The 27,762-nt window shown below is 35.5% G+C and overlaps 4 protein-coding genes across 4 annotated transcripts; 2 read left to right on the forward strand and 2 right to left on the reverse strand.

Moving 5' to 3' along the window:
- The first annotated feature begins 876 nt into the window (after positions 1–876).
- LOC18605169 (nuclear polyadenylated RNA-binding protein) lies at positions 877–2,149 on the forward strand. Its single transcript, XM_007038021.3, has 3 exons — positions 877–1,416; positions 1,624–1,709; positions 1,888–2,149. Exons 1-3 carry the CDS (start codon positions 909–911, stop codon positions 2,047–2,049), a joined length of 756 nt encoding a protein of 251 aa, XP_007038083.3. The 5' UTR covers positions 877–908; the 3' UTR covers positions 2,050–2,149.
- An 810-nt stretch (positions 2,150–2,959) lies between these two features.
- Positions 2,960–10,835, reverse strand: LOC18605170 (ATP/DNA binding protein). Its single transcript, XM_007038023.3, has 3 exons — positions 10,540–10,835; positions 9,423–9,633; positions 2,960–7,940 (listed from the first exon to the last, which is right to left on the reverse strand). The coding sequence occupies exons 1-3, from the start codon at positions 10,705–10,707 to the stop codon at positions 3,184–3,186; spliced, it is 5,136 nt and encodes a 1,711-aa protein (XP_007038085.3). The 5' UTR covers positions 10,708–10,835; the 3' UTR covers positions 2,960–3,183.
- A 2,644-nt stretch (positions 10,836–13,479) lies between these two features.
- On the forward strand, positions 13,480–17,708 carry MAB1 (Transketolase family protein). The gene is given in 15 exon segments (XM_018117730.2): positions 13,480–13,597; positions 13,796–13,860; positions 13,948–14,001; positions 14,335–14,415; positions 14,515–14,541; positions 14,622–14,684; positions 14,816–14,902; positions 15,008–15,133; positions 15,946–16,079; positions 16,184–16,256; positions 16,340–16,405; positions 16,561–16,599; positions 16,709–16,833; positions 16,972–17,086; positions 17,631–17,708. Coding segments are annotated over 14 exon segments (1,110 nt in total). The 5' UTR covers positions 13,480–13,597; positions 13,796–13,818.
- A 431-nt stretch (positions 17,709–18,139) lies between these two features.
- Positions 18,140–23,582, reverse strand: LOC18605172 (Protein kinase superfamily protein). The gene is made up of 7 exons (XM_018117729.2): positions 22,949–23,582; positions 22,560–22,844; positions 21,029–21,346; positions 20,045–20,272; positions 19,674–19,774; positions 19,466–19,589; positions 18,140–18,975 (listed from the first exon to the last, which is right to left on the reverse strand). Exons 1-7 carry the CDS (start codon positions 23,315–23,317, stop codon positions 18,628–18,630), a joined length of 1,773 nt encoding a protein of 590 aa, XP_017973218.2. The 5' UTR covers positions 23,318–23,582; the 3' UTR covers positions 18,140–18,627.
- Positions 23,583–27,762: the final 4,180 nt, after the last annotated feature.

The raw sequence follows: 27,762 nt of genomic DNA on the forward strand, positions 1-27,762 counted from the left end.
ACTGATAAGAGAATTCGAAATAACTGAGCTGATATCAGCTGTAGCACCATCTTTCAACGTCGAATGGCAGTGGTGTTTCTGTTATATACAACCTCTTTTCACATTGTGATCAAGTCTGGTCATTTCTTGAAATTAGTACAATACTTGTTATTGATTTAGAGGATATTTGAGAAAGGAAAATGCATGTTTCTTAGAGAGAGAGAAAGTTGTATTGATCATAATAAGTTTTACACGTGTAAGCTAGCAATTGATGTTTGATAGACATAGTTGTTATTATTCCACGGCAGATGCTTGTCCAATTGAGTAAAGATTTCTGAAGTCCATTAGGGCCCTAGCTAGAGACTGAATTGCATGTGTTGTTCATGGTGGCGTACGTTTCTAACTTAAAATGTAATTAGATATGGGGCATCCCAGTCCAGGAGAGCTAATTTTAGAATGAAAAACTATTATTGTTGTGCATGCGGTGTGCTTGGCAGCTATCTAGAAGACTAGATAATAATCTGGATTTTGACCTCTAAATGTAGAATGATCAGGTTGAAATACCAAACATTTCATGATATATTATTTGAAAACAGCTTGACTCTTAACGAATCGACAACTTATCAGCATACCTGCTTGATAAAAGAGAAATAGTAAATTTTCACAAGATGATGTGGCCAAGCTATGAAACAAATAATCAAATGTATGCATGTATATCTGTAATGTGCCAGAGTTAATTACCTATGCAAGCCAATTTTTCATGGTGTTCGCCTAACCACCCTTGAACCCTTTGGTTAAAATCCTCGCCTTCCTAACTATTAAATCCCAATTTATCTTTGGAATCCTTCCTTCCCTAACCATCCATTTGGCTCCCTGTCCCCATCTCTCTCTCAGCTTGTTATTTTCCCATCTTTCTCTTTAATTAATTAATGGGGCGTGGGGCGTCGAAACTAGACCACCGAAAAGGGGAGATGCTGCCTAAACTGCCTCCTATCCTCGGCCGAAAGCTCGAGGAGATTAGGAGACGCAGGGCAGGGGCAACTCTTTCCAAAAAACAGCTCCTCAAGGATGGCGATGAGGATGAATGTGCATCCATTCATCACAATGAACGCAAAAGCTTATCATCTTTATCATCTCCGGAGCCTGATGAGGATAGCATAGGGTCCGCCAAGGTAGCACCAGAGCCAACCGAGCCCAAGGAAATCTTTTCTGATCAGGAGGTTATAGACCAAGAAAAAAGCACAGAACAAAATAATAATAAAGATAATAACAATGCTGAAGAGGAAGATAAAGAGAAGGTAGAAGAGTTGGCCTTGGAAGAAACAGAAGATGAAGAATATGGCAGGTTCAGCAATGTAGAAGGCTCTCTTATCTGTCCAGGATCACCAAGTTTCAGAGTATATTACATTGAATCACTACAGAATAAGGAGGATAATGGTGAGTACTTTCACTTTTCAGGAAGCATTATGAATTGTTTTTATCTAGTATATTTTTCATTCTATCAAACAATACAATAACTACAGCAGTACCACAGCTCCGAAGTGTCACGTAATTTATTAACCTGCCAAGTACCAAATAAGATATGTAAATTCCTCTTTTTTTGGTCCTTCACAAGCCATAAATTGTTTGTTTGGATGCATCCAGGCAAGGATGATTACATGAACAAAGGCTCGCTGAGTGATACCGATGTAGATGCTGTTGAGACTGTTGAATCCGGGAAGTCCACCGAGGTAATTGGCTTAACAATGCTTCGGAACAAATAGTTGATTCCGATTCAATTTCTTTTTAAAAAATGCAAAGTAATTAATCAAGTACATAGAAACATATATAGAGCATGAAGAGTATTAGTAATAATTTTGCCAAACAAAAGGCTGATATCTGAAATTCTCTCTTATTCTCTTCGTTCAGGAATCGGTAGCCAAGATAAAGAAGAGAGGAAGGAAAGGAATGAAGTTTAGGAGGGTTGGTAGACCTGTCAAAAACTTCCTGAACGTCAAGTCGTGCTACTATCCGTCTTGTGGTGGTCTCGAGATATCCCGTTTGATTGCTGCAAAACCGGCAACAACGTAGGCTGTTCTGCTATTGTTAAAGAGCGCTTATCCCTCTCTTTCTTTACTTTTATGACTTGTGTAATTCTATTCTTTGCAAAGATAGGAACCGAATGCATCAAATATTGTACCATATGTAATAGATAAAAGAATTTGATAGCTAAAAGCAAAGTTATTTTATCTAACCGGTACTGACACAAAATAAGCCGAAATACTATGATTAAATCCATTGGTCTATTAATTAGTACCAGTACTAGTTCTATTTTTCACGTCAAGGGAAAATGCTTCAATAGCTGAATGCTTTTACATGTTGATATTAGACAGAGATACGACGTAGATTGAAATTAACTACCCTTGCCATTAAAATATTTGAAACCATGCATCAAAGTCCATATCATGTCTTTTGAGAACATCATTTGTTATGAAACTAACTCAGAAGTAACTAGTAAGCCTGTATTTTGCGTTTGAAATACATGGCGGCTAGCTCTGACCTCTGGGTTAAACACTGCACCAGTTCTAAAGGCATTAAACGTAGCAATAGTCCCTCCTCAACCCCTGAATGGATAACAACTTGAAAGTTCATCGTGCAAAAGAAAGAACATGAGTTCATTATCCAAATCATGCCTTCCATTTGAGTATACTTTATCCCACGAAGCAGATGAAATTTGGGTCCTATCAACTATTGCTTTGAAGGGAACTTGCAAACTCTGTAGCAAATATATATAGTTGATTCTGTTCCCAATATTTAAAGTGACAATAATCAACCAAAAAATCCAAAAATTTGAACAGAATAAAAAATATGCCTAATTCCGTACTGCAAGATACTACATGTCACATACTTGCACATCATGCATACAAATAATAAACTGACCCTTAAGTTAATATAAAAGAATAAGAAATCGAACAGAAATAAAGACAAGAAAAACAGGTCGTAGCAAACAGAGCATACCTATAGTCATAGCAAACCAGTTCTTACAGTTATATCAATGTTAAAATCACACACCATCTTATGCTTCACAAACTATACTTTAATCCAGACAAACACTTGTCATGGTAGAAAGAGAAAAAATAGGGAAAATGCGAGGGGTGGGGTGAAGAGAAGGCATACATGCACATTCCAAATAGTAGTAGTTCATAGTTCATATATACCATGCCCTTATTCAGAAGGGAAGGCAGCAGAGAGCAATTCCTCGTCCTCCACAAACACTTGCAAATTCTTGGATTTCATCAAGAAACCCACTGCCTCTTCATTGAATTTCAGAAGAAAGGCCAGCTTGATTAGTTCAGAGAGTGAACTAATTTGATCTTCCTTTTCCCACAGTACCCCTTCAGCAATTGCTTCAGCGAAGTAAGTAGCACATTCAAGGAAATTCTTTTTCCCAGCCGACTTGTCCATCTTCTGAATGAAAATCTTCGAGCTCTCTTTATCCCAACGTATCATTCGACTTGCTCTAACTTCTTGGGTTTCACCCGAAGATAAAAACAAAGTATATCCCACTGTAATCGGTTCGGAAGTCTCAAGGACAGTGAGATTGAGGAGGCACTTAACAGCTTCATGCCTTTTGTCTGATTCCATTTTTAAAGAAGAACCTGCTAAAAAGCCAAGAAGAAGTCGAACCAGCTCTTTTCTTATAGCACCTCTATGATTAACCTGCTTAAGTTCCAAGTCATTTTTCAATGATAATTCTTTCGTCTGTACAGACTCGGAGATCATGCGAACCCCAATTTTTCTGTATAATTCAAGTAGCATAGTTCGAGGCAAAGAAGGCAAGCTTGGCTGAGGATACCAGACAAATAGCGGACAAGAAGAGGACTGGACAAAAAGATCCTTAAGCTGAAGGTCATCAGCGATAAACACATCATGCTTATCAAATAACATAATTCCATCCGAACCTGAGTCCACGGGCAACTTTACCAATCTTTCAGAAAGAATTTTCTCGTTCTTTGAACTCTGGTGCTCCACAACAAACCTCCAGAATGCACAACACTCATCATGTGACAATTGCTGTCTTGAAGTTTCCCAACCTTTCCAAAGATTGCAATAATCATCAAGTGAAGGATTTGATTTGACACCAAATGCACCAGAGAAAAACTGCAGTGGTAGTTTGTTCTTATAGTGTTTCTCCAAAACATTCAACTGCAAACCAAAGAGACCATCTTTGTCATGTAGAACACATTCATCAGGTTTGACCCACCTTCCATTTTCATTTCCATCAGGGATCCAGATTTTCCGTGTAGCTTCACTATCAGGCACCCATCCTACTTCTGCCAAAAATTTATATATTCGAATGATTGTGGCAAAATCAGAATGGAAAGCAAGGTGGCTGGCTAGCAATGTGCTTCCCTTCTCAACATCAACAGTAACTCCTATTGAATCGAGCTCTTTTCTATAGGTTCTAATCTCAGAACCATAGAAACCTTCATCAATGAATGGTCCATCTGTTGGCTTTAAGCCTGATCTCCCATCGAACAATAAGCTCTTACCTGGACTCCTATAACCAGTATAGGTTTTCAACCATTTTTCTGAAACTTTTTTCAAAAACGCTTCTGAGAAGGTGTAATTCTTGTCTTTCAACAAAATTCTCAAGCATTTGAGCAATGAAAGTGCATTTGTGGGAGCTATCATGCTGCTACTCCGAGGAAAACAGAGACAACCAGGGACAAACTTCACACCATGTTCGAATTCAACAACAACCCCAATGCTCATCAACTCGTCTCTATACTCGTGAATGTCCTTTCCACAATAATTATCGGTATCATCAATAAAAGGAAGGAGAGTAATTGTGGAAATGGACTCCCACTTCGGACCAAAGAGGATGCAATCTTTTGGAGACCTAAAATCACCAAGCCGAGTCCGCAACCACTTTACTTCATGGATGCAATTCTTCAAGTCAGAGGGAAATTTATGCAGTGTTCTCTTAAATTGTCTATAGCATGACAGAAACGACAAAATATTATCTTTTGTAATAGAAGATAATGATGCCTGTTGCCTGAATTTGCTAGCAAAAGATGTGACTGCAGCCCCAAAATCCACCACAGCACCCAATCTCCTCAACTCACATTTGTAAGAGGAGATGGTACTTCCATAGTATGCACAATCAATTATCGGGAAACAATTGAAAACCTGTAGGAGACAACCCCACTCTCGATCATATAGAAAGCATTCAGACGGAGGTTTGTGACCAAGATTTGTCTTCAAACACTTCACATTTTTTAGTGCCGTAACAAGGCGCTCAGATGATTTTGCATAATGCATACATTCCAGCGCCAAAAGAAAAGCATCAGCTTTCAAAGAGGTCAAGCATGAAGAAGATTTCAAGCTTTCAATAACAAGCTGATAACTCCCACTGAAGCGAACTATAACACCAAGCAACTCAAGCTCTGCTTTGAAGCAAAAGATTTCATCACCATAGAATGTGTGATCAATAAAGGGGACATCACAGATTTGTGTAGCTGTTTTCCATTCCTCATCGAACAAAACAGCTCCAACTGGGGATCTGTAGTCATGAGATGTCTTTAGCCACATTCCTTCTTTGATGCTGCAGATAAATTCATCAGGAGGGAGCAATTTTGTTCTCAAATATCTAATGAAACCAAGAATGGAGAAGACACGGTCTCTACCTAACGTTGATGAAGATGCTAGTCTCATGAGATGCTTCCCAATAAATGCACATGCTTCTCCATATTCAAACATGACTCCAATTATTTTTAGCTCCTCCTTATACTTACTTATTCTGTCTCCATAAAAGCTCTGATCAATCAGCGGAATATCTACAAACACTAATCCATTCTGCAAAAATCTTCCCCATGAAGAGGAATGAAAAAATGATTGTGATGGTGGTTTGTAGCTAGAAGAGCCATTTATTGTGACTTTCAGCCAGCTTCCATTTTTTATGCTTGTCAAAAACTTCTCTGGAATTAGAGTTCCTCTATTTTTCATGTTCTGAATCCAATCCAACAGCAAGAAAGTGTTTTCCTTTGTGAGTGGCGAAGAGACAGCAGGGATGGCAGCATTAGGGGGAGATAGAGAAGGAATGTCTGAAGCTGCAACATTTGATCCTAGAAACTTCAATAGCTTCTTTTCAGGTGTGATTTCACCAACAAAATTTCCAGGACGTAAGTAGTCTTCTCCTAACTCAATATAGCCTTCAGCTTTCAGTGGATTCGAACCAATCAAACTCACCCATTTGCTTCCATTAGCAGGAACAAGAACCCTCCTCCTCGTGGTCGCAGTCACATTACCATAGTTATCTACAAGTGGCATGATGCCACACAAATAACGAACATTTGGTGCTGATATGAAATCCTTCAATAATGAATGATATAAGAAGTGAGCATAGGTGACAACAAGCTTCCTCTCACCACCTAGATAGCCAATGAGAGCTGCTGCATAGTCATATACACTTACAGGAACAACCTTCACCTGGTTTTGAAGCCATTCCAAAATTGTTTCTTTCTCAAAACATGAACGAATGGCTTCTTGTGTGCTTTTGGGAAGAAAAAAACGGTTGGCAACACCTCTGAATTCCGCATTCCAATCAATCAACCATGAAACATGACGAACTTGATTTGACAGGCATATTACCGCCTTTTTTTGTTGTGAGGATTCACTGATACTGAACAAAGACACACCTCCAAAAGAATCCACATATTTGACAAGTGGTATGTTCTTGATGTCGGTACTGAGGAATATGTTCGACCAATTCTCAGCAAGGAGGAGAAGAAGGTCAAGATAAACGCCCTCAGAAACCCCCAAGACAATATTGGAACTCTGAATGCACTTTGCATACCATCCATTCTTGACTGGTCCGACTCCCAAAAAATTTAGAATGTGATCATACTCAACACGATCAAATGAAGAATGTAAGACATATGTTCCATGAGATGAAAGATTATGCAAGCCTACCCCCTCCTTTCTTGCCTTCTCCACAATATCCCAGAAAGCAGGCATAATTCTGCCCACTTCACTGGGTTTATGAAAAAATTTCTGCTCCATGCATGACTCATCACTTGGAAGAATATCTTCATCAACCAGTTTTAATCTGATGGATTCTCTAATGGCATTAAACTGCTGATACGAGGAACAGTTGACAGGCAAGAAAGTGAACATCCGAGGCAAACTTGATACTGGAGCATCCTCTGTCATTTTCACCAATGAGATGAACGCGTTGACAAAAGCAGAGGGCACACAATCAAGAATCCCTTGGTTCCATTTGTTGTCTAAAAGTATTGTTTCCCTTGATGACGATAAAACAAAATCCGCTTGAATTATGAAGGGTAAGTTGGTCACCATCTCTGTTGGAAGAAATGCATAGACCCCAGGTAAGGTCATCCCTCTATGGAGACGCTCTTCATTTGGAAAAGCCAATGTGATTACCAACTCTTCAACATCCATCCTCCTTTCCACTTTGTTTTCCTGCCTAACTGGAAACTTTTGCTTCCACATGAAGTAGCTGCATTCCCTTCCAAACTTGTTGCCATTTTCCTCAGCAGCAAGACGAAGGGTATAGGACTCAGCATCAATGTTCTTCCTTGTCATAAAATTAGTCTCACTTGTAATAGCTATTGCACTTACAGTGTTGAGCCTGGGATCTTCATTGTCCTCCCTGACAGAAAGACACTTAATCTTTGAAAGGAATAGCAAAACTTCAGGATGAACACTAGAGAGCTGCTGCTTCACAGGTTTGACCTTGTCAGGCTTCAGGGGCAGGACAATTGTCGTGGTTGGAAGTGCAGAAGACAATCCATATACCTTTCTAATGTCAGAAAGGGTTGGCTTCTCCTCAACCCACTCAGGAACAATGTACCCAAGACTGCAGTGGGGGCAAGGTGCTTCATTGAACCGTATCTGATAGCCATTGCTGAATATGTAAGGCTGAGCAGTGATCAGAAAGACACTCTTGAATCCAATTCCTGCAAGGCAAACATATTACAACTGTGGTTATCAAGAACAATCACACATATTACTACAATAACCTCTGTTTTACATTATAAGTGCTCCTTGAAAGTGATAACAATCTCTTGCTCCAAAATATTGTTGCTTTGGAAATTGCTTAGTACAAACTTTTATCCTTCAAACTCCCTATATTTTTATGAGATTTCCAAGCCTTATTCAATACTCAATGCTTTACTATGATTTGACTTTCAGTTCAAATCTCGCTACAATGTCAAATGCAATTTCTTTTTGGATATTCAATGTGATACTAAAATAGCCAAATTTTTTGTAACTAAACAGAAGAATCAAACAAGTTTAACAAAGTAACTTACTAATACATAATAGAATTTGAGGCATTCGAATCAGCTCCTATATTTCATTGAAATATTTTAACATGTGTTACTCCATTTCTCCATTTTTTTTCCCAAAATATCATAGGTTACGCAAATGCCTTGAACACTTGAAAGCTGATACAGATATTAGAATGAGGGCAATACAAAGTCTAAGCAAAAGAGGTCTTATGCTTGTGGTAATATCAACATCAACTAAAAAAATTTTATGCAGCCAAGAGAACTAAAAATTGTATTGTCAGTAGCAAATATGTGGATATAAGCTTCAAGAGAGTCGAGTGGGACTATAACATGTCACCAAAGAAAATTGCCATATAATAACCAGGCAAATGCAGACCACCAAATAATTGAAAAATTAAACAATGCAAGGCTAGCTATTCTTGATAAGCTCCCTACTCTGCAAACAATCTCTCAATGGGGATATCCTCTTGTAATGAGTTAATCTATTTTCTAATCATCATCTACAGGAAATAGATTTTTTTTTTTTTTGAAAATTTCATATGTATTGATAGAAAGGGGAACCTGAGTTCACCACTTACAGAAATTTTGCAAAGCTATGCCCCGACAGCAGGGGTATACCATTACAAAATACTCACATTTATCTACTGGAGATAGATATCATCTGTTTTTTGGTTGTACTTTCTATAAACAATAATGGTCGGTTACCGTGCTCAAACATTCATAGAACTGCTATTGATTGGTCCATTGAGTGTGCTTGGATTAAGATCCTAAACGGAAAATTATTTAAGGTTTTGATTTTGAAAATAGCATGTAGTGGCTGTATATATTATGTCCGGTCTGAAGGGAACAACAGGCAGCATGGGAGACAACCTAGCGGTGTTGAATGAATTGTTAACTGCATGTTTGATACAGTAGATTTCAGCTGGGAACCTTTTCATCAGAAACAAAGGCTAGCAGCACCACTCGTTGTCGAAACTGGAGAATTTCTTGATTTTTACTGAATGATGTTTCTGTAGTTATTCTTTGATTGTTTCATTTGTAATGTACAAAGTGCTGAACAGTTTATGATGTTGCAGCTCTACCCTGCTGTCACTGGATAAATAAAAATGCCATTTATTAAAAATATTAATAATAAATGATGAAATATACCTTTCTCCCCAATATAACCACGTTTCCTGTTCCCTTTCTTAGTGGAACGTCCAACACTGCAAATGGATTCTATGTTTTTGGAGGAAAACCCTTTCTCATTATTGAACATCAGCAATGTGGCTGTAGCTCCTGTGGCTGTGATGTCTCGGGAGGTTATAACAAACTCAAGTGATGGATCCACCCCTTCCAAGTAAACATTGTCTTCTGCATTCTGTGACACAAATGTCCTAGTATTACTAACTTAATCACCAAGGACAAACTTAAAAACAAGGAAAAGAAACATAACTGAAACCTTGTACTAACTTACAATGTCCAGATTTACTGTCTCTTTTCTTAAAAATAAGGGTCAAATATCCACGTATCTCTAAGGTTTGATTAAAATTACATAGAGAGAAATAAACATTCTGTCTCAAAAGTTTTAAAAGAATGTCTGTTGATTGACACAAAAGTCCAACCGATAATTAACTATTAAAATTTTCGTTAATTTACTGACATGATAATATTTTTTGGACAATCTAATCTCAAACATGTCAAAAATTACAACATTATATAAACCTTTATTTTTCATTTTTCACTTTTTTCTTTCTTAAAAAAAAATCTTACGTTCTTCTCCAGCCACATCCGGCTGGATTTGGTGTTCTTCGGCCAAATCCAGTCGAATCTTGTTTGACTCTTGAGCTCCCTTGGAGGGAGCCAGATCTGACACTCTTTAAAGTGTCAGATCTAACCTGATCAGCAGGTGTAAGGGAGCGTCGCCAGCTGATCAATAAAAGTTGAAAAAAAGAGAAAAGGATATTTTAGTTTTTTTATTTTTTATATTAAAGCTTTTGTGATATATATATATCAGTAATAACCATTCAAAACAGGTTACTTAGAATTTAGAAACACTAAATTATTCAAACCAAGATCAAAATCATAATAACAACAAAATAAAAATTAAAGACATAGAAAACAAATGATATAGTACGTTTCATATTCCTTATGTTAACATACATAAGAAAAAAGATTACGATCTCAAGTCATTCGACTAAGATGTTTACGTGTTATCCACTTCCTTTAGGGTCTAAAACACTTGATATCAATATGACATATGGACTTTAAGTAAGAATAGAAAGACCTGGATGAGCTCCATGAGGAAATGGACATCTTTGGTATACAGCTCAGCGGATAAATTCCTAACAGCTTGATGAAGGTCCTCAGTCAAAGGGTTTGGTTCTCCTCCTATTGAGAACTTTGTTTTTCTTATCTGCTCAATGTGTTCTTTAGGTGTAACCATTGCTAACATTTTTTTTCTTTTAGAGAAAAGGAAGTTAGAGAGAAGAGAATAGTGAGCTTGAATGAAAAAAAGGCTTTGTTACTCTAGTGAAGCGAAGACTATACATATGGTGTAGAGGAAACCAAGGTGGGAAGGAAACTTCGTGAAGAAGGGAACGCTTTAATTAGAAAATAAAAGAGCATCTGACAAGAGTGGGAACGAGAAGATGAAAAGTTATTTGTACGGAGAGACGACTATTGGGAATGCTTGTGCTTTTCCACTCTGCTTTGGACTAACACTAAGTCAGAAAGTCTTGGTCTTCTCCTTTTCCACGAACAAGCTTGAAGCTTTTTCATGTTGGATACCTCAAATTTGGATTTAGTTGATGAAATGGGATGTTTTAATTGGATTGTTATGCGACGGAGGTGGTGCATGGTTTTTATTTTAGAATGAAAGAGGCGGAAATCACGCCTTTCTCTGTCTCCTGTGACCTATCTACTGGTTGAAATCAGAACTAGAGCTGAGACCGTAATTTTCAATGAACAGATCATAATAATGGAGGCACGAGGGAGGCTTTGATTCACCAGGAACGGCTCAATTTCATAGATTAAAATGAAATATTCAAACGAAATTTTTTTTATTAAAATGTTATTCTTTTAAAATGTAAAATTTTTAATTACATTTCTATAATCAAATTCTTCTATTGTTTCTTTTTTAATTGGTAATATAATCAGTTTATTTAATCTTTATTAAAATATTATTGATTTTAAACAAGATTTTATTAATTTTAGTTTTGAAATTTTTTTTTATTCTAAAGCAATATTTACAAAAATTATTAACTTTATTTTAAAAATAATATATGCATTTGAAATTTAAAAAGAATAAAAAATTTATTAGACACATAAATATCTGAGTATGTGTTAGTTTATTAATTATAATTGATTTTTACATATTTTTAATAACCAATGACATAAATAGTTAAGAATTAATAACGTGAGAGTGAAAAAAATATATTTATTAGACATAAGATAATAAATAAATATTTTATTATTTATTTTAATTTTTACATATTTTAATATAATTAATTATATTATAATTATTCTAAAATTATGAGACCTCTCCAAATTTAAAACTTAAAGCCCTTACTTGAGTTATCCAATAACCGACCTTAGATTTAATTTATAACTCTTTAAACCATGATTTGAGCGCCTAAAGTTGTCACGTTAACTTTGCCAGAAGATGAAGGACCATACAACTTGTTAATGTTTTCCTTTTTCTTTTCCTTGGAACGAAATTATTAATGAGACGCAAGAACCAAGGGATATAGTTTGAGAGAAGATAAAAATAAAGTAAAACTTTTATAAATTAATAACTTCGATTAAATAATTTTTTGATTGGTCTTGGAACTAACGTGATAAATTAATAATTCATTAAATTTATAAGATAATATATTTATAAAAAAATACATAAGTCTCATTTGATATATAAATTAATAATCTCTTTATGCATCAAAATTATATATATTTATATATAATATTTAATTAAGAAACTTTTGTAAAATATGACTTCAATATTACTTGTTTTTTCTTAAAATTGGATCTCATATCTAACTTGTCTTAGTGCATTAAGCAACCATAGAATAGTATTCTTATATTATAAGAGAAAATTATGTACAATACATGCATATTAAATTTATAGAGGTTTAATTTATCGAAGTTATTAATTTTTCAAATATTATGATCCATTTGATAATCGAAAAATAATTTACTGAAAGAAAACTTTTTCTGTGTAAAATAATTCTGTGAACTTAGAATTTCACAGTCTAGACACATGTTTGAGTCCATAAAGTGACTTGTGAAGTTACACACTAGTTTGGAACCTACTGGATGCTCCCCTTAACTGTACACCCTGGTGACAACTCCATATAAACATCCTCCTCAAGTTCACCATTTAGAACGGCATTATTGATATCTAACACCCTTTTATAGCTGCTAATGTCAAGAATAATCTCAAAGTTGTTTGTTTATAACTGTTGGACTGAAAATTTTCTGGTAGTCAAGCCCTTCTCTGACTATACCCTTTTGCTATAAGATTAGCCTTGTGCCTTTCCACACCATCATATGTAAGAACCTTTATTTATAGACTCACATCCTATAACATTTGAACCAATTGGTAAAGGAATAACAATTTGTGTTACATTATCTTCCAACGCATCTAATTAAAATTTCATGACATCTTGTCATTGAATATGTTGAGCAGTTTAATGATATGTATGAGGTTCAACTATATGAGATAATGAAGTGGTGAATGCCTCGTGATAGTAAAAAAGTCGATTGAAACGTTAATCGGGCACTTTATGATCAAATATAATTAAGGAAGCATCAAATCTAGAGTCCATAGCTAGTTGTGGAAAGTGCTAATGAGCTTGATCTCACATAATAATTCTTTTATCCTTTATATATTTTATTTCACGAACAAAATATGTTATAAAAATAATGTACTGAGAAAGTGTTATTTTATTTTTTTTACTTTAAACTTTAACATTTGATTCAATTTTAAATCATAAATGAATGCATTATTTGTTTGAAAAGTTAAAATTGAATATTTATTTTCTGAAAAAAAATAACAGACCAAAAGAAAAAGAAAAAGAAATGATTGAAGAATTACACCTTTCTTAATTTTTTTTTAGTCCAACAATAATAAATTTAATTTAATTTCACCGAACCCAAAGAATTAAAAATTAATTTCGTTGACAAATTTTCCAGCGGGAAGAATTACTAGTGCTATGCTAGTCCACTACTGCCTCATTGGCATTGGGTACCCGTCGTTTACTGTTTTGTTTTCTCTCATTGGCAATCGTTTTCGCTTCATTCACCTTCAAACTTTGGTATCGCCGAAACAGCCAATCCTCGCTGCCCAGGTGGATCTTCTAAATCTTACTTTTGTCCTGATTTCCATTTAAATCGTCCATCCAAATATACGTCTCCTTTCAAAAATCTCAAATCTGTCATCTTCACTTATTTTTTCAAATTTGTGCCGCTCCATTTGCTTCCTTCACGAGACACTGCCGATTCGTTTTCTTTGCTCACCTACTTTTTATGTAATAATTTTTTATCAGATTTTTCCGAAGACGAAGAGGAAATGTTGGGGATCACCAGGCAAAGTGTCAGCAATGGAGCGTTGGTAAGAACTAATTTTCATATCTCTTAAAAATGAAATATCATCCTTCTTGAATGCAGCGTTATGTTTGCTGTTTTCTTTTCGCTGTAGAGGATTCGTCCTGCATTTTACGCGTCTAGAAATTACTCCGCCGCCGCAAAAGAGGTAAATATTGCAATTGTTTTTTTTTTCCTTTTAAATTTTGTAAGTTGTTAATAGTAACACTTCCTTTATGGTTGATCATTTAGGCATGTGAACATATTTTGAACTGGAAAATTTATTTTAAATTCCGTGAATTTTTGTCCGATTATCCTATTAGCTGCCGTGGAACTTTGCTTTACAAATCTGATTCATGAATGCAACATTATGCACTTTTTGTTTATATTTAAGTCCAAAATATGTAAACAAGTGTTGTGTGTGTTTGTGTGTATGTATTATAATATCATGAGAACTACGTTTTCTCATTCTAATACTTTTATGCTGGCGATGTTGTTCCAGAGGACAGTCCGAGAAGCTCTCAATTCTGCACTTGATGAAGAAATGTCTGCAGATCCCAGGGTCTTTTTAATAGGTGAAGAGGTATTAATTATTGAAGCACTATCTTCTTTGCTTGTTGAACCTAATATCTAAATAATTTTTTTTTGCCTTGTCTATATGTACTTATTATTTTTATTGCAGGTTGGTGAATATCAGGGGGCATACAAGGTTAGGATGTTTCTTGTGATTAGAAAAGTTCTTCATTTACTTTGTTTTTGCATTTCTATTAACACTCCACCTTGGACTAGATTTCCAAAAGCCTTTTGGAGAAGTATGGCCCTGAGAGGGTTCGTGACACCCCAATTACAGAGGTTGCTCATTTCTTTAACTGACAAAGCCTTATTTTGTTTCTTGAATACTCTTTAACATTTCCATTTGCTGTTTACTTGCTTTGGTTTTGCACTTGATCATGCAACAATGCTCACAGATTATTGTTTTGTAGGCTTGTTTTGCTGGCATTGGAGTTGGTGCTGCTTACTATGGCCTTAGACCTGTTGTCGAATTTATGACCTTTAACTTCTCCATGCAGGTCAAATAAACTCCTGACAGTTTATAACTTTGGAACCATGCTGTATGCAAATGTCTTCCAATGTTTTTGATAGGAACTAATTTTCTGATACCTTTGCAATTGCAGGCAATTGACCAAATCATTAATTTTGCTGCAAAATAAAGTTATATGTCTGCTGGTCAGCTTTCGGTACCAATTGTTTTCAGGGGACCAAATGGTGCTGCTGCTGGAGTTGCTGCTCAGCATTCCCAGGTCCATTCATATTCCACCGTGTTTAATCTTTTCGTTTCCCTATCAAATATAGTGGATACCTCTTTGCCTGCTGTGAAATGTCTTAGGCTATTCTTCACTAAATACTCGAAGATTGTTCTGAGGTTTTGGGTGTAGAAAGATTGTTAAATTATCTCTTTTTCAACCTTAAATGGAATTTGAACTTATGAAAAAGTTTCATGGTGCTTTTCTGTACTAAGTTGTATTGGCATCCCTCGGTGGGGATGGGGTGTTATGAGTAGTTGGTTAGCTCTTTCCTCAACCTTAAACCATTTCTGTCTGTTGAGTTGAACCAGACTTCTTCCTTTTAGAGATATAGTGTTTGAACATTTGACCATAGGGTTAGTGGTGACTTCAATATGAATATAGATAGTTCTACATAGGTTTTGAGCAACGAGAATGAGAAATTAAATACTGATCGGAAGCCGGAGTCTGGTTTTTATTCCAAAGTCCGGAGAAGGACATTAAGTGCACTGGGAGTCGCTATTGCAAATTTCGGAGGATGTAATTCATATTTATTTCTTACCTGATTATATTTGGTCTTTTTGACAGCCTAATAGGTGCATATTAAAAGTAAACAAATTAGGATGAGAATAGAAGCTTCTTTTCACCTCTTTTTTTGTTCAGGTTATTTTATCTTTTTCTGAAGAGCTGGTAATGAAGCATAAATTTACATGCTCAGGGTGTTGTCCGTGAATGCATGGTTGTTAATCTTCTTGTTGAGAAGCCTGGTTGCGCATGCATTTGTATCTTTATTTCTGTGTTAAAATAGCAAATTCTGGTATTTTCTGCAGTGTTATGCCTCATGGTATGGAACCTGTCCTGGTTTGAAGGTGCTTGTTCCATATTCATCAGAAGATGCCCGGGGCCTGCTAAAGGCTGCTATAAGGGACCCTGATCCTGTTGTTTTCCTTGAAAATGAGTTGCTGTAAGTAGTTTTATGGTTGATGGCATTATTGCTGAGTTTTGCCAACAGGTTTTATGCTTGATTAATGTTTGTTTTGCTATTCTTGATGTTTATGTATGCTGTGGATATGGTCAGTCTTTTCCTGTTTCAGCAGAAGCTCTTAATTCCAGTTTTTGCCTTCCCATAGGGAAAGCTAAGGTACTCTTTCTTGAACATTTTCTTTGACGTTAAGTTTAATTATCAGTAATATTAGTGATAGTTGTGGCTTTATGCTGTGACAGATAGAACGAGAAGGAAAGGATGTAACTATTACTGCTTTCTCGAAGATGGTTGGTTATGCTCTCAAGGTTTGTCATTCCCAACTTTTTTCTGAAAAAGATGGTCAGACATGAAATTGTAGATCATATGAATGTAGTGTGCTAATTATTTCTCATTTGTGTTATCCATGCAAATGACTATGTCTTTTCTCTTCTGGTACTAACTTAAGTATAATGGGTTTTAGGCCGCTGATATGCTTGCCAAGGAGGGAATAAATGCTGAGGTAACTAGAAGTAGATTTTTTATAGTAGCGGATTTACTTGACTAGTTGAGGAAGCATAGATCATTATATATGAATGTATCTATATATGAATGCTGTTATCATAACACAGGTTATAAATTTGCGCTCAATTCATCCCCTTGATAGAGCAACAATTAATACTTCTGTGAGGAAAACTAACAGACTGGTAACTGTGGAAGAAGGGTTTCCTCAAAATGGTGTTGGTGCTGAGATCTGGTAATTAACCTCCGTTTGCAATACATATATGTGTTATGTTTATCTTTTTCCCCTTTCCTTGAGTTGTCTTTTAAGAGGTGTTTCTGCTCTCGTAGTTTTGTACAGGCACTTCATTGTAAAACATTGTACTTTCTGCAGCGCATCTGTTGTTGAGGAGAGTTTTAAGTTACTAGATGCACCTGTTGAGAGAATAGGTGCTGCTGATGTTCCCATGCCTTATGCTGCCAATCTTGAGAGGATGGCTGTTCCACAGGTCATGTTTAACATTGACTCTCCTTCAATAATTCCTAAGACTGTTTGTTCTTTAAGCTCCTGTGTTGCCTTTAAATATTGTTCAAGATCTCATCTCAGTGAGTTTTTCTGATGATAAACTATTATAGAACCACAAACACAAACATTAGTGGAGATTGGAGATTTTCCTTAAGATGGCTTACTCTGAATTTTCCTGTTGATATTTTTTAGTGCATTTTGATCTATATGTCTCATATTTGGATTGTTAAGAATGTTAAAAGTAAACATAAAGAAATTTCAACTCTAGATGCCCAGTAGGAAAGAAACCTTCAAATAAAATGATTGGCTCTGACGGGCATGTCAGCCTAGAGGTAACCTGAATCTGAATGCGACATTAGAAGCAACCAAGAAATCTTTTAGCTGGAGTATGTTCTTGTTAGGTTCAAAACAAGATCTCTTTTTGCTGCACTGATGTATCTATTTCTTGCTGGCTTTAGCCACAGAAGTTGAAGCAAGTGTAATCAGTAAACATTCCTCTGATATTCTCTCTCTGTTGCCTTTTACAGGTTGAGGACATAGTACGTGCGGCAAAGAGAACTTGCTACAGATCAGTTTGAATGGCATCAACTTCATTTGGGATTTGACATCCTTTGCTAATTTCTATATATAAAAACCACTGTGAGTCTGGGTTATTTTTTGACCTTCAAAATTTTTCATTCAGAAAACTCTAGGTAATTCAATATAATCAGGAAACAGCAATTCAGGAAAATAAAACAACGTAACACATTCTTAACAAATTTAAGAGAGAATAACTGTAACTTGGGGGAACACTGTATTGCTGGATGCTGAAATGGACATGGAATTAATGATTTTTGTGTTTACAGAAGTGTAGCACTTGATGTCGTTGTACCGGTTCGATACTTACATCTCTTGATACATACAATTTGTTGATGTCTCTCTACTTTGACAATCCCATATATTTATGTTCATGCCTTGGGGAGAATAGAGAGCATAGAGTTCTGCAATTAATGAATGGAGAACCTTTTTGCAGGACGTATAAATTTAGAACACAAACTAGAAAAGACGCCGACTTTTTACTTATATTTTCTTGATACACGATCCGTACAAGAGTCGAGCTGCAGAGTCAGCCGAAACAGCTTTAGATATGAAGAGTCATTGGAACAGAAAGAAGTCCAATCTCCACTACGGTACTCAATTCCTCCCTGCAGATGGCGTTCTTTGGTCAGTAGTTTCTTCGGGTTTAGTTATTCAACATCACCACGCACAATGAACACACACACTCGAGGAAAAGCTACTTCCACTCGAGAAAGAAGTAGCACTACCATCCAAAAACTGTACAACAAAAAGTGGAACTGCGATGGCAGATTATACACCAAATCATTTGGGATGGCGGCGGCGTGGGTTATACACCAGATATTTATATGATCAGATACAAATAAATGGGTGGGGGGAGGAAAATAAATGGGAAAAATTCACCTTCAGTTACGGGGAGAAAATGAACACCTCCACACAAAAAGGATTTTATAAACTTGTAATACTATTCTAATTCTGGCTACGGAAGACTTCAGATTTACCCCTAAATAGCATATCCACGGATAGGCCGATTGAGGATGGTTTGAGACCTCGGATGAACTTTCGAGATGGAGCCCTCTGGGTGTCTCTCTTGGCTTTCCTTCTTCTGGAAGGACCGCTCCCAGGCTCAGAACTTTTCACAGATCCTGATGACTTGGAGGTGAAAATTGATGAGCTAAAAGAGGTGTCACTCGCATTAAACGATATAGGCCCTTTCTGTGATGTATCTACTGGATGCCCAACAGCTCCATCTTGATGGGGAGGTGGGAATTTCTCACTCTTGCTCTTGACGTTTGTTTGTGTCATGACTCTCCATTTCTGTAAAACCAGCAAACAAACAAGTATTCCCATCAAATTCAGAGTGACCGAAGCTTGTAAAAACCATGGCCAAAAACAGAACAAAGGCAATCAAACAGAAAGGTATTTCAAAATTCAACAGGATCTAACAAAGCCAAAATTAAACTGAGGACCATAGGTTTAATGCTAAGCAACTAATACTTGTAGGTTTACGGCACATAAAAACTAATGCAACTAATAAAACTAATATACAACTAATATTCATAATTGGAGTAATTTATTCCAAGGCAAGAAATATGCAGCTGGGAAACTTCATTTGTGAGAAATTCCAAAATCAACACAACATGCAACTTGAACTTAACAAGGTGCAATTTGGCAAGTATACAGTGTCATTTGAAGTTGGATTAGAGTGTCTTTCATAGTCCAGCCCAATTTTCAAGCAAGTGATAAAAAAATAAAGCAGTTAAATGCATTAATAAAAGATCAGAATAAGAGGAAAGCTCCCACGCACATCTAAGTTGGCTTGAATCTCAGCATTTGCTTCAGGGGCTGGGATTGCCCGACTAGCACGTTCACGAACTTTTATTCTCCTGGTTCCATCAACTGCATTAACTTTGCTGGCTAGACCCCTTTGTCTATACAGGAAAAATGTTTATCAGCTACCAGCATATAGCCAAACTGGCAAAAAAAGAAAAGGTGAAAAAAGAAAGCCAGCCAACCTTCTTGCTTCTTCATCTCTCAATTTTACGTCCATTTCTTTACTGGGAGGATACTTTGGTAAACTTGATGACTCACAAGCATATGGTTCAGTGGTGAAGAACTGCAAATGGGAAACCAAATATTTCACAAACTAGTTTATAGATAACGCAGCAAGCGAATGGAGAGAACAGAACATCATGTATTCCACAATAGATATATGATAATGCAAGATAAACATCATGCAAGTCGTTGGAATGCACAAATATATACTTAGTCTGGTTATCTAGCAACGTAATTTATAAAGCTATCTTCAAAAAGATAATAAAGATTAAAGGTACAACACAATATTGATTTGCTTGAGAGATGCATTAACTAAGCTGATACAACTCACATCACTATTAAGAGCTGCAGTGGCGGTACTTCGCTCTTCAGGGTCTATTGTAAGAAGAGTTTCAATTAGAGGTAAAGAAGAAGATGGAAAATCCTTGAAAGTTTCTGCTATACAGCATTTATATGGCTGCTGTGGCTTAAAGAGTGTTGCATTTGGCAATTTGGATTTCTTCCAATATTCCTCAGAAGGGGATCCACATAACTTGAATATCTTATGCAGTTGTTCAACCTAAGCAGGAGATAAATCTGATGTGAGCCAAAAAAGAGAGAAAGAGAGAAAGAGAGAGAGAGAACTCTATATCAACAGATAGAAAAAAAATATACTACATAATCATACCAACTAGAAGCAATACTAGTTATGAAACAAATACCAGAGTATTTCGATTTTAGACTGCCCAAAGAGTGATGTACTCTTAAATAATCAGACATCATAACCAAAGAATATATTCATTCAACTTGATAATGGCAGTTCTCCAACAACGCTCATCATGAAATTGGGAAAGGGAGGAAAAAGAAAAAACCACCTTGAGATGTATACTTTAAGCAATTCTAAAAAAAAATGCTTAAAATAATTCTAGGCTAGAATTATCGCAAGCATTATTTTCTGTTGTCAATTGGCACTAGTTACTGAAGAACAAGCCAAGACCATTCAGAATTAGCTTATTAAAAGCTGCTACATGTTCAATTTTCAACAGCTTTATCAACAGAAGTCCCAATCCAGAGCATAATGTGTTTCTAAACATCTAAAACTCAATCCATACTGGGCAGTGAATGACTATATGCATTACTATACTACAAACTGAAATCTAATACAGCAAGCAACACAGAAGACCAAATCTTTCTAAGAATAGTTTCATGAGGGCTTGCACCGCAGATAACAACTCACATTCCACCAGATTCACAGAAAACGAAAGATCTGTTAGGATTAAAGAATAACTGAGACTTTTAAGAGAAGATCAACAAAAGAGAAAGAGAAAATTAGTACCTCTGTCCTTCCTGGCATTATTGGCTTCCCAGAAAGTAGCTCTGCCAAAATACAGCCAGCACTCCAGAGGTCTACCCCAACACCATAATAAGTTGCCCCAAGAAGCAGTTCAGGTGGACGGTACCAGAGAGTGACTACTCGACTAGTCAGGGGCTTCTTCTGCTCAGGATCATAACAGGTAGCCAGTCCAAAATCAGCAATTTTTAGAATCCCTTCATTGTCAATAAGCAGATTAGAACCCTTGATATCACGATGCAAAACACCTTGTTTGTGGCAATGCTCTAACCCAGAAAGTAATTGCTTCATATAGCACTTTACCTGCCAGAGGGAAGATGCATCAAAACAAATTGATCATCTAAATTTCACATCTACAGCCACATAAACATCATTACAGAAACACTGACAATTACAAATGCATAATGCCAGAAGGCAAAACCAGCCTTCCATGAGAATTTCTATCATCCTTTCTGAAAGTTGCTAATTAAACTCAATTCCATCTTGAAGTTAAGCATTTAATTTGAGATTATCATTCCAAGGGTTGATTATTTCTAATTCACTCCTAGAAGTACTTTCATACACAGCATTATAATTACAAACTAATGCCATTTCTCACAATTTCTCAAATCATGTAACAAATAATCTAATTTCAGCATAACAGACCTTCTCAAGCAAACAACCAATGATTAAACCCTTATATGCTTCTAAATTTAACTAAATAGAAATATTTATTTCCAAGGAATTTGTTTCATAAAGGTGGCAAATCACCATGTTGGAGGAACATCACAATTGCAGCCTTGCATAGTGTGAATCATGGCCATAAATATCTGAAAAACCAAGATAGTCATGAACACAATTATAGGAAACAATTACTATTTCCTGTTTGCTGCCAAGGGAATGGAGGATGAGAGGAGTAAACTGGTAGTGAGTCATCTGTTTACAACTTTACCAGTTTGTTCGATTTCCAGAAACAAGAAGATAGTTCAGAGCTATACTGTTAACTAACATTTGAAAAAATGAATGGAGGTTTCAGTTCACTTAGGCATCTAAAAAAGTAGCCTCTTTTCTTTCCTTGTCATTTCTCATTCATTCCATCTAGAAATTGTCCAAATACAGGTATAGTTTAAAAGAATTGGAAATCAACTCCAAAAATTGATGTAAAGCACGAAATTTCCATGAATCTGCATACCCAAAAATAGTACAAAAAATAAGATATATAAAAAGCTCAAAAGACACAAATTTGGATTTCAAAACCACTAGGTATGGGACCCAAGTAGCTAGAGGAATACATAAGAGTAACATCAAAAGCCCACAACAAGCAAAACAAAAAAGTACAAGAATTATTTAGTCCCAAAATCTTAGTTAGACAAGCAACAGCAAAATACGGAACGAATCTAAACCTCCAAAAAAAAAAAACAACCCTCAAAAAGCACCCACCTAAATTAACTACAAAATCCACCACAAATCAATATTAACAATAAAAACAAGCAGCAATCAGCGACAACTAACAACCCATTTGGAGAAAGGATTGTACCTGAGGCTCAGTAAACTTGATTCCTTGGCAGGCAGCGAGGCCGGCAAGATCATGCTCCATGTATTCAAAAACCAAGTAAAGACTACAAGACATTCTTGAAGTAACTAAACCTTCAAGCTTGATTACATTGGGATGGTCAAGCTTCCTTAAGACAAGAATCTCTCTCGCCATGAACTTTACACTCTCTGGCTCCAAATTGTCAAACCTAACCTTCTTTAATGCCACTATTTTCCCTGTTAGTAGATCCCTAGCTTTGTACACGTTGCTATAAGTCCCTTGGCCAATCTTTAAACGCAACCAAAAAAAAATTAACAACCCAAAATTGTTCAAATAAAAATGATTATTGAAAAAGAGAAGCTTTTTAATTTAAGTTGTCAAAAAGTTGATACCTTGTCAAGCTTCTCAAAGGTGTTGGCACGTCTTGGGGTCCAGTCACGGATGGCATCGCCAGCGACGGCCATCAGCCATGAAGGCCAACCTTGTTGGTTCAGGTCAGGCGGCGGTCGCCGTCTCTCCGGAGCCGGAATTCTCACAGCTAAATCACCGGTATGTCTTGCTTTTTGCTGCTGTTGCCTCGGTATCTCTGGCTCTTTCACATCCACGACGCCGTCAACAGCGTCAGTGACTGAAACTATCGTGGGTGACTCGTCGGAGCTCCGGCGACGACGAGTACGAGGAGGAAGTGGTGGAGCTGCGGTGTTGATCCGCCGGCGACCCGATGATGATGATTGTGATTGCTTGCCGAAGACGCAACCCATTCTCTCAAGGCAAATGCATGGGGGATAATATACTCCGATAAACGGAAAACTACTAGCGGTTTTTAGCTAAAAAAAAAGCCTGACACTAAAAGCGGCGGTGCATAGAGGAGTGAGAGCACGAATGGTAGTTTTTGTTTCTAATTTTCAGGCGACTTCCAGAGAGAGATACAAAAAAAAAAAAAAAAAGAAAACCAAAAAGAGAGACAAGCCCGCGAACAAGGCAAAGGGAGCTTTAGCTTAGCTGATACACTGAGGCAAGTGAGAGTCCTGGTTTATTTGTTAATTTCAATTTTTCAATATTTATTTTAGGCTTTGGAAGTAGGGCTGTGACTTGAGACAAAACTACGAAATCGCCACTAGCGGTAAAAAAAAGTGACGTCATGGGGTTGAAAAGTCAAAACAAAGAAAATAAAGAAAGGAAAAGAAAAACTTTTTTAACTACCAATTGCATTCCATGATCCTGCCAGAGCAAAAGACGTGGGGGAGTCCTCATTTGCAGTCCTGCCCTTTTTTTTTTTTTGTTTTTCCTTTAGAGCAACCATCTCATGGAAAGTATTGTCCTTTTCTTCTAAAAATTGAATTCCAAAAGTATACTGTTAATCAATAAACAAAGGAAAAACTTTTCATGTTATTTCACTTTTTTACCTCATTTTTATAAATGTGATAACAGGTCCGAGAATTCGATCATTCAACGTAAAATGATATTGGCATTAACTTTTTTCACCAGAGTATTAATCATTTATATGAATTATTTCTTTTAATTCATTAAAAAGCCCGGACAAATGAAGTGTTTACGTTAAAATTTAATTCGGCTTATTGAGATTTGTAAGGGATAATTTTTGAAAATACATGATGATTGGTTCAATATTCACTCTCAAGTTTCTCACTATACATTAGAGATAATAAATGTACTAAATATAGTTCTTATCACAATAATCACTTGAAAAGACAAAATGGATATTATGGCCACTTTCATTATTATAGGGTTTTAAATGTGTCTCAAGTTCATTACATTCCAAGTGAGTGTCCTTAATTATACCCTTCTTTCTTATAGAATATTAGTTACATTGCTAATTCCAAGATAAAAAAAATTACATAGAGAGAGTAAAAGAACTCTTATTTTCGTACTTTGTTTACTTAAACAAAATAATAAAGTGAGACTTAGAAATTCTAATAAAGAAAATGCTCCAAAGAGAATAGTATTAAGAAAATTGCAGTTGCTGTCAAGATGGTTGAATTAAGACTAAGTAGTGGTTTTTGAATTAGTTAGAGTGAGAGTTAGATAATTAATACGGTTTCATCAACTTTAATAAAGGTAACTAATGATTACTTTCTAGTGGGTTATGCCTTTTTATTTTCTTTTCTTTGCCTACTTGTATAGAAAGGGAAAACAGTAGTCAATCTTCAAGAACTGCCAAGCTCCATGCACAACTTTTTCAATCAAGCAGAATTATTAAAGGGAAAAAGGACCCAAATTACATGCCAAGTCCTCAACTATATGCAACAACTAAAAATGAACATCATCTTTCAGACATCAAAAGTGCGAAAAAAAAAAAAAAAAGCATGTTGGGATAATTCTAGTGAATGATGTTTGGTCAAAAAACATTGAACTAGCTTGAGCTTGGGGTTTCCAGGTTCAAAGTAAAAAAAAAAAAAAACAAATGAAGTAATAGCAAATCAGGGTGCGGAGAGGAAAAAGTGTTGTGGTCGTGGCTACACCTACCACACTGAACCTCTTTAAAGATGGTCTAATTTGCATTTATTGTGAGCTACAGAAAACATGTCCAAAAGTCACCACTGCCAGCCAGGGGATGGCACTGGCAGCATGCTTTGTTTCTTATTATGTGGCAAATTCACTGAAATATTTCAGTGTAGATTTCATTCATGTCCACAGAAGACTGGCATTTGGTCGTCCCAACTCCCAATTCTATGCTTCCGTTGCATTAGCTATACCTGATTAAAAAGAGTTGAGAGTCGGAGACATTCTTTAGTAGCCTTTTGGCTAGCTAGCTTGGATTTTCCCCTTGGAAGTTGCGTGTTTGTCGCCATGATATGAATGAAATTAGAACAAACTGTTAAAAAGTTTAGTCAATAAATATAGAGAACTTGTTTAGATTTTTTTTCTTCTTCTTCCAAACCCAGCATTTGTAACATTAACCCAGCTAATGTTGGAGAAATTGGAGCACTTCTTGGAAACGAGTGTGATGTTGGGGCCATGATATGGAGCTTGCTTGCCTGCTAGAAATAATGGAGTTAATGCAGTAAATAATGAAGAATGATGGTCGTCTGAGGTACTCGCCCCTGACAACAATTTTAACTGGATCTAAGAACTTCTAAACCTATCTCTGGCTGCTTGCCGGATATGAAATGATATGTCCAGGGAAATTGTCAGTACTCCTTGGAGCAGAAAAAAAAAACAAGAGCGAAAGTTCTGTGTATCTTTTATGGAAAATGTATCATATAATAGAGTTGATATATTTTTTTATAAATTTTATTTTAATTAATTATTAAAAATTTTATTTTTTATTATTTTTTGAGTTGAGATATGAAAAATTATATTTTATAAGTTTTAGTTTTTAGATTTTAAATAAAAAATATTTAAAAAATTGAATTCTCTTTTAATTTTAACATGATAAATGTTTTTTATTTTTTAATTAATAAATTAATATAAAAAATATTATTTAAAAATCTATATTATTAAAAAATATGTTAAAAGTTTAAATTAAAAAAAATCATATTTTCAATTTACATCTTATAATCTTCAATTTTGTTAAAAATTATAATATTTTTTCATTTTTTTATTTTACATGTATAAATATTATTTATAATTAATTTTAAATTTTTTTATTATATTTTACGATATAATACGATACTCAATACAAAAAAAAAAAAAATTTCGATACATGATACGAATCTCGATTTAACAACTATGAATCAGTCATTTTTCTCTCATAAAGTTTTTACATGGCTCAAAGTTAAATACCTTAAAAGATCAAGGAGCCAAAAAGATAAGGACAATTGTACATTAAATTACTGCAACCTTCTTCTAGAATTCAGCCATTGACACACTCTGCTTTAGAAATAAAATTTTAGTAAGTTAGGTAGGATGGGAGCATATATATGTTTCCTTGCTTCCCAACTTGAGATCACCAAGCTACCCCAAAACTTAGGCTTTCCGCTTTTATATATATAACTATAACATCATTACAAAATAAAGCAATCACAAATGATAATCTTAAGGTTGAAGATTTATATAACTATGTGTAAATAATGAAGTTTTATCACATAAAACTAAATGGGTCCTTGATATATAAAAAATTCAGATCAGAATATAATAAAGAAGGGGTCGGATAATTGTGGTAAACCCAATGAGCATATCATAGTGGCATATGCGTGGTTTTATACAAAATCCAAGACTAATATATACTCACAAGTCACAACATTAAAAGTCTAATTTTGGAATCCAAAAGTCCGTTGCAGGATGATTGACTAAGTAAAAAAAAAAAAAAAAAAGAATGCCGTAATCAGAAGGAAATGAGACTGACTTTGGTGATTCAGAATCAAAGGTTTGATTTTCTGGGAAGCTGATCTAACCAACATTGGTCAAAGCGTCAAAACTCAGAAGCACGTTAGCTCCGAAATGTTGAACTGAATCTGAGATCAAAATCTAATAAATAAAATAAGGCTTTCAATTCTTCTCATCCTATTAAATAAATGCCTTCCTTGAATGAGCTGACCTTCCCCTTTGCTGTCCCTTTTATTGACACCTCCCCACATTAAATGTGCCCTCCCCCACTTCCCCTCTGCTACAGTCTTCAGAGTTTTTACACTGTACCACTGTAGAGCTCAATGACCACCATTTCCTCTCGTTTTAAAAATTATTATTATATAAATTATAATTTTTTGTTATTATTTTTCAAAAAAAATTCTTTCCATCCAGTCACCCGCGGACAATGACACTCCCTAAGGGAGCATTGATTTAGGGCTACCCAAAGGAGTCCAGAAAGATCCAACCAAATTTGGCATTTCATGATCAAATCCAATTGCAAGGTAACCGACCAATGTAAGGGAGTACCATTGATCAATCCGAAAGAAAAAAAAAGAATGAAAAAAAAATATTTTAAACATTTCATATTTAGATATTAACACCATTTACATATTTTAAGTAAAATTTTCATTTTGTAAATTAATAGATTTGTGCGTAATTATGACAAAAAATTGAAAAAGTCAGTATATTTTATCCTTAAAATATTATTATGAGCCTCTTCATTTCCATGTATATCCAAGAGAAACAATATAATTGTGCTTTATGAATAAAATACTACTGATGACCACTTTTGTCTAACTACGACCTTCATACTTGTACATTTTTTTTGTTTTAAATAATTATTATATTATATTTAAATACAATATTTTGAAACGTAATCTTTGAAATATGAACCATT

The sequence above is a fragment of the Theobroma cacao genome, chromosome 3 (assembly GCF_053813885.1).
Source record: "Theobroma cacao isolate CCN51 chromosome 3, ASM5381388v1, whole genome shotgun sequence".
Classification (NCBI taxonomy): Eukaryota; Viridiplantae; Streptophyta; class Magnoliopsida; order Malvales; family Malvaceae; genus Theobroma; species Theobroma cacao.

Coding starts and splice junctions, on each gene's coding strand:
- LOC18605169 (XM_007038021.3), top strand. CDS start 909: ATGGGGCGTGGGGCGTCGAAACTAGACCACCGAAAAGGGGAGATGCTG. Junction 1,417..1,623: donor ACAGAATAAGGAGGATAATG/GTGAGTACTTTC, acceptor GGATGCATCCAG/GCAAGGATGATTACATGAAC. Junction 1,710..1,887: donor AATCCGGGAAGTCCACCGAG/GTAATTGGCTTA, acceptor CTCTTCGTTCAG/GAATCGGTAGCCAAGATAAA.
- LOC18605170 (XM_007038023.3), bottom strand. CDS start 10,707: ATGTTAGCAATGGTTACACCTAAAGAACACATTGAGCAGATAAGAAAA. Junction 9,634..10,539: donor TCCTCATGGAGCTCATCCAG/GTCTTTCTATTC, acceptor TTTGTGTCACAG/AATGCAGAAGACAATGTTTA. Junction 7,941..9,422: donor TGGTTATATTGGGGAGAAAG/GTATATTTCATC, acceptor TTTGCCTTGCAG/GAATTGGATTCAAGAGTGTC.
- LOC18605172 (XM_018117729.2), bottom strand. CDS start 23,317: ATGGGTTGCGTCTTCGGCAAGCAATCACAATCATCATCATCGGGTCGC. Junction 21,347..22,559: donor TCAAGTTTACTGAGCCTCAG/GTACAATCCTTT, acceptor TCCCTCTGGCAG/GTAAAGTGCTATATGAAGCA. Junction 19,775..20,044: donor CTGCAGCTCTTAATAGTGAT/GTGAGTTGTATC, acceptor TCCCATTTGCAG/TTCTTCACCACTGAACCATA.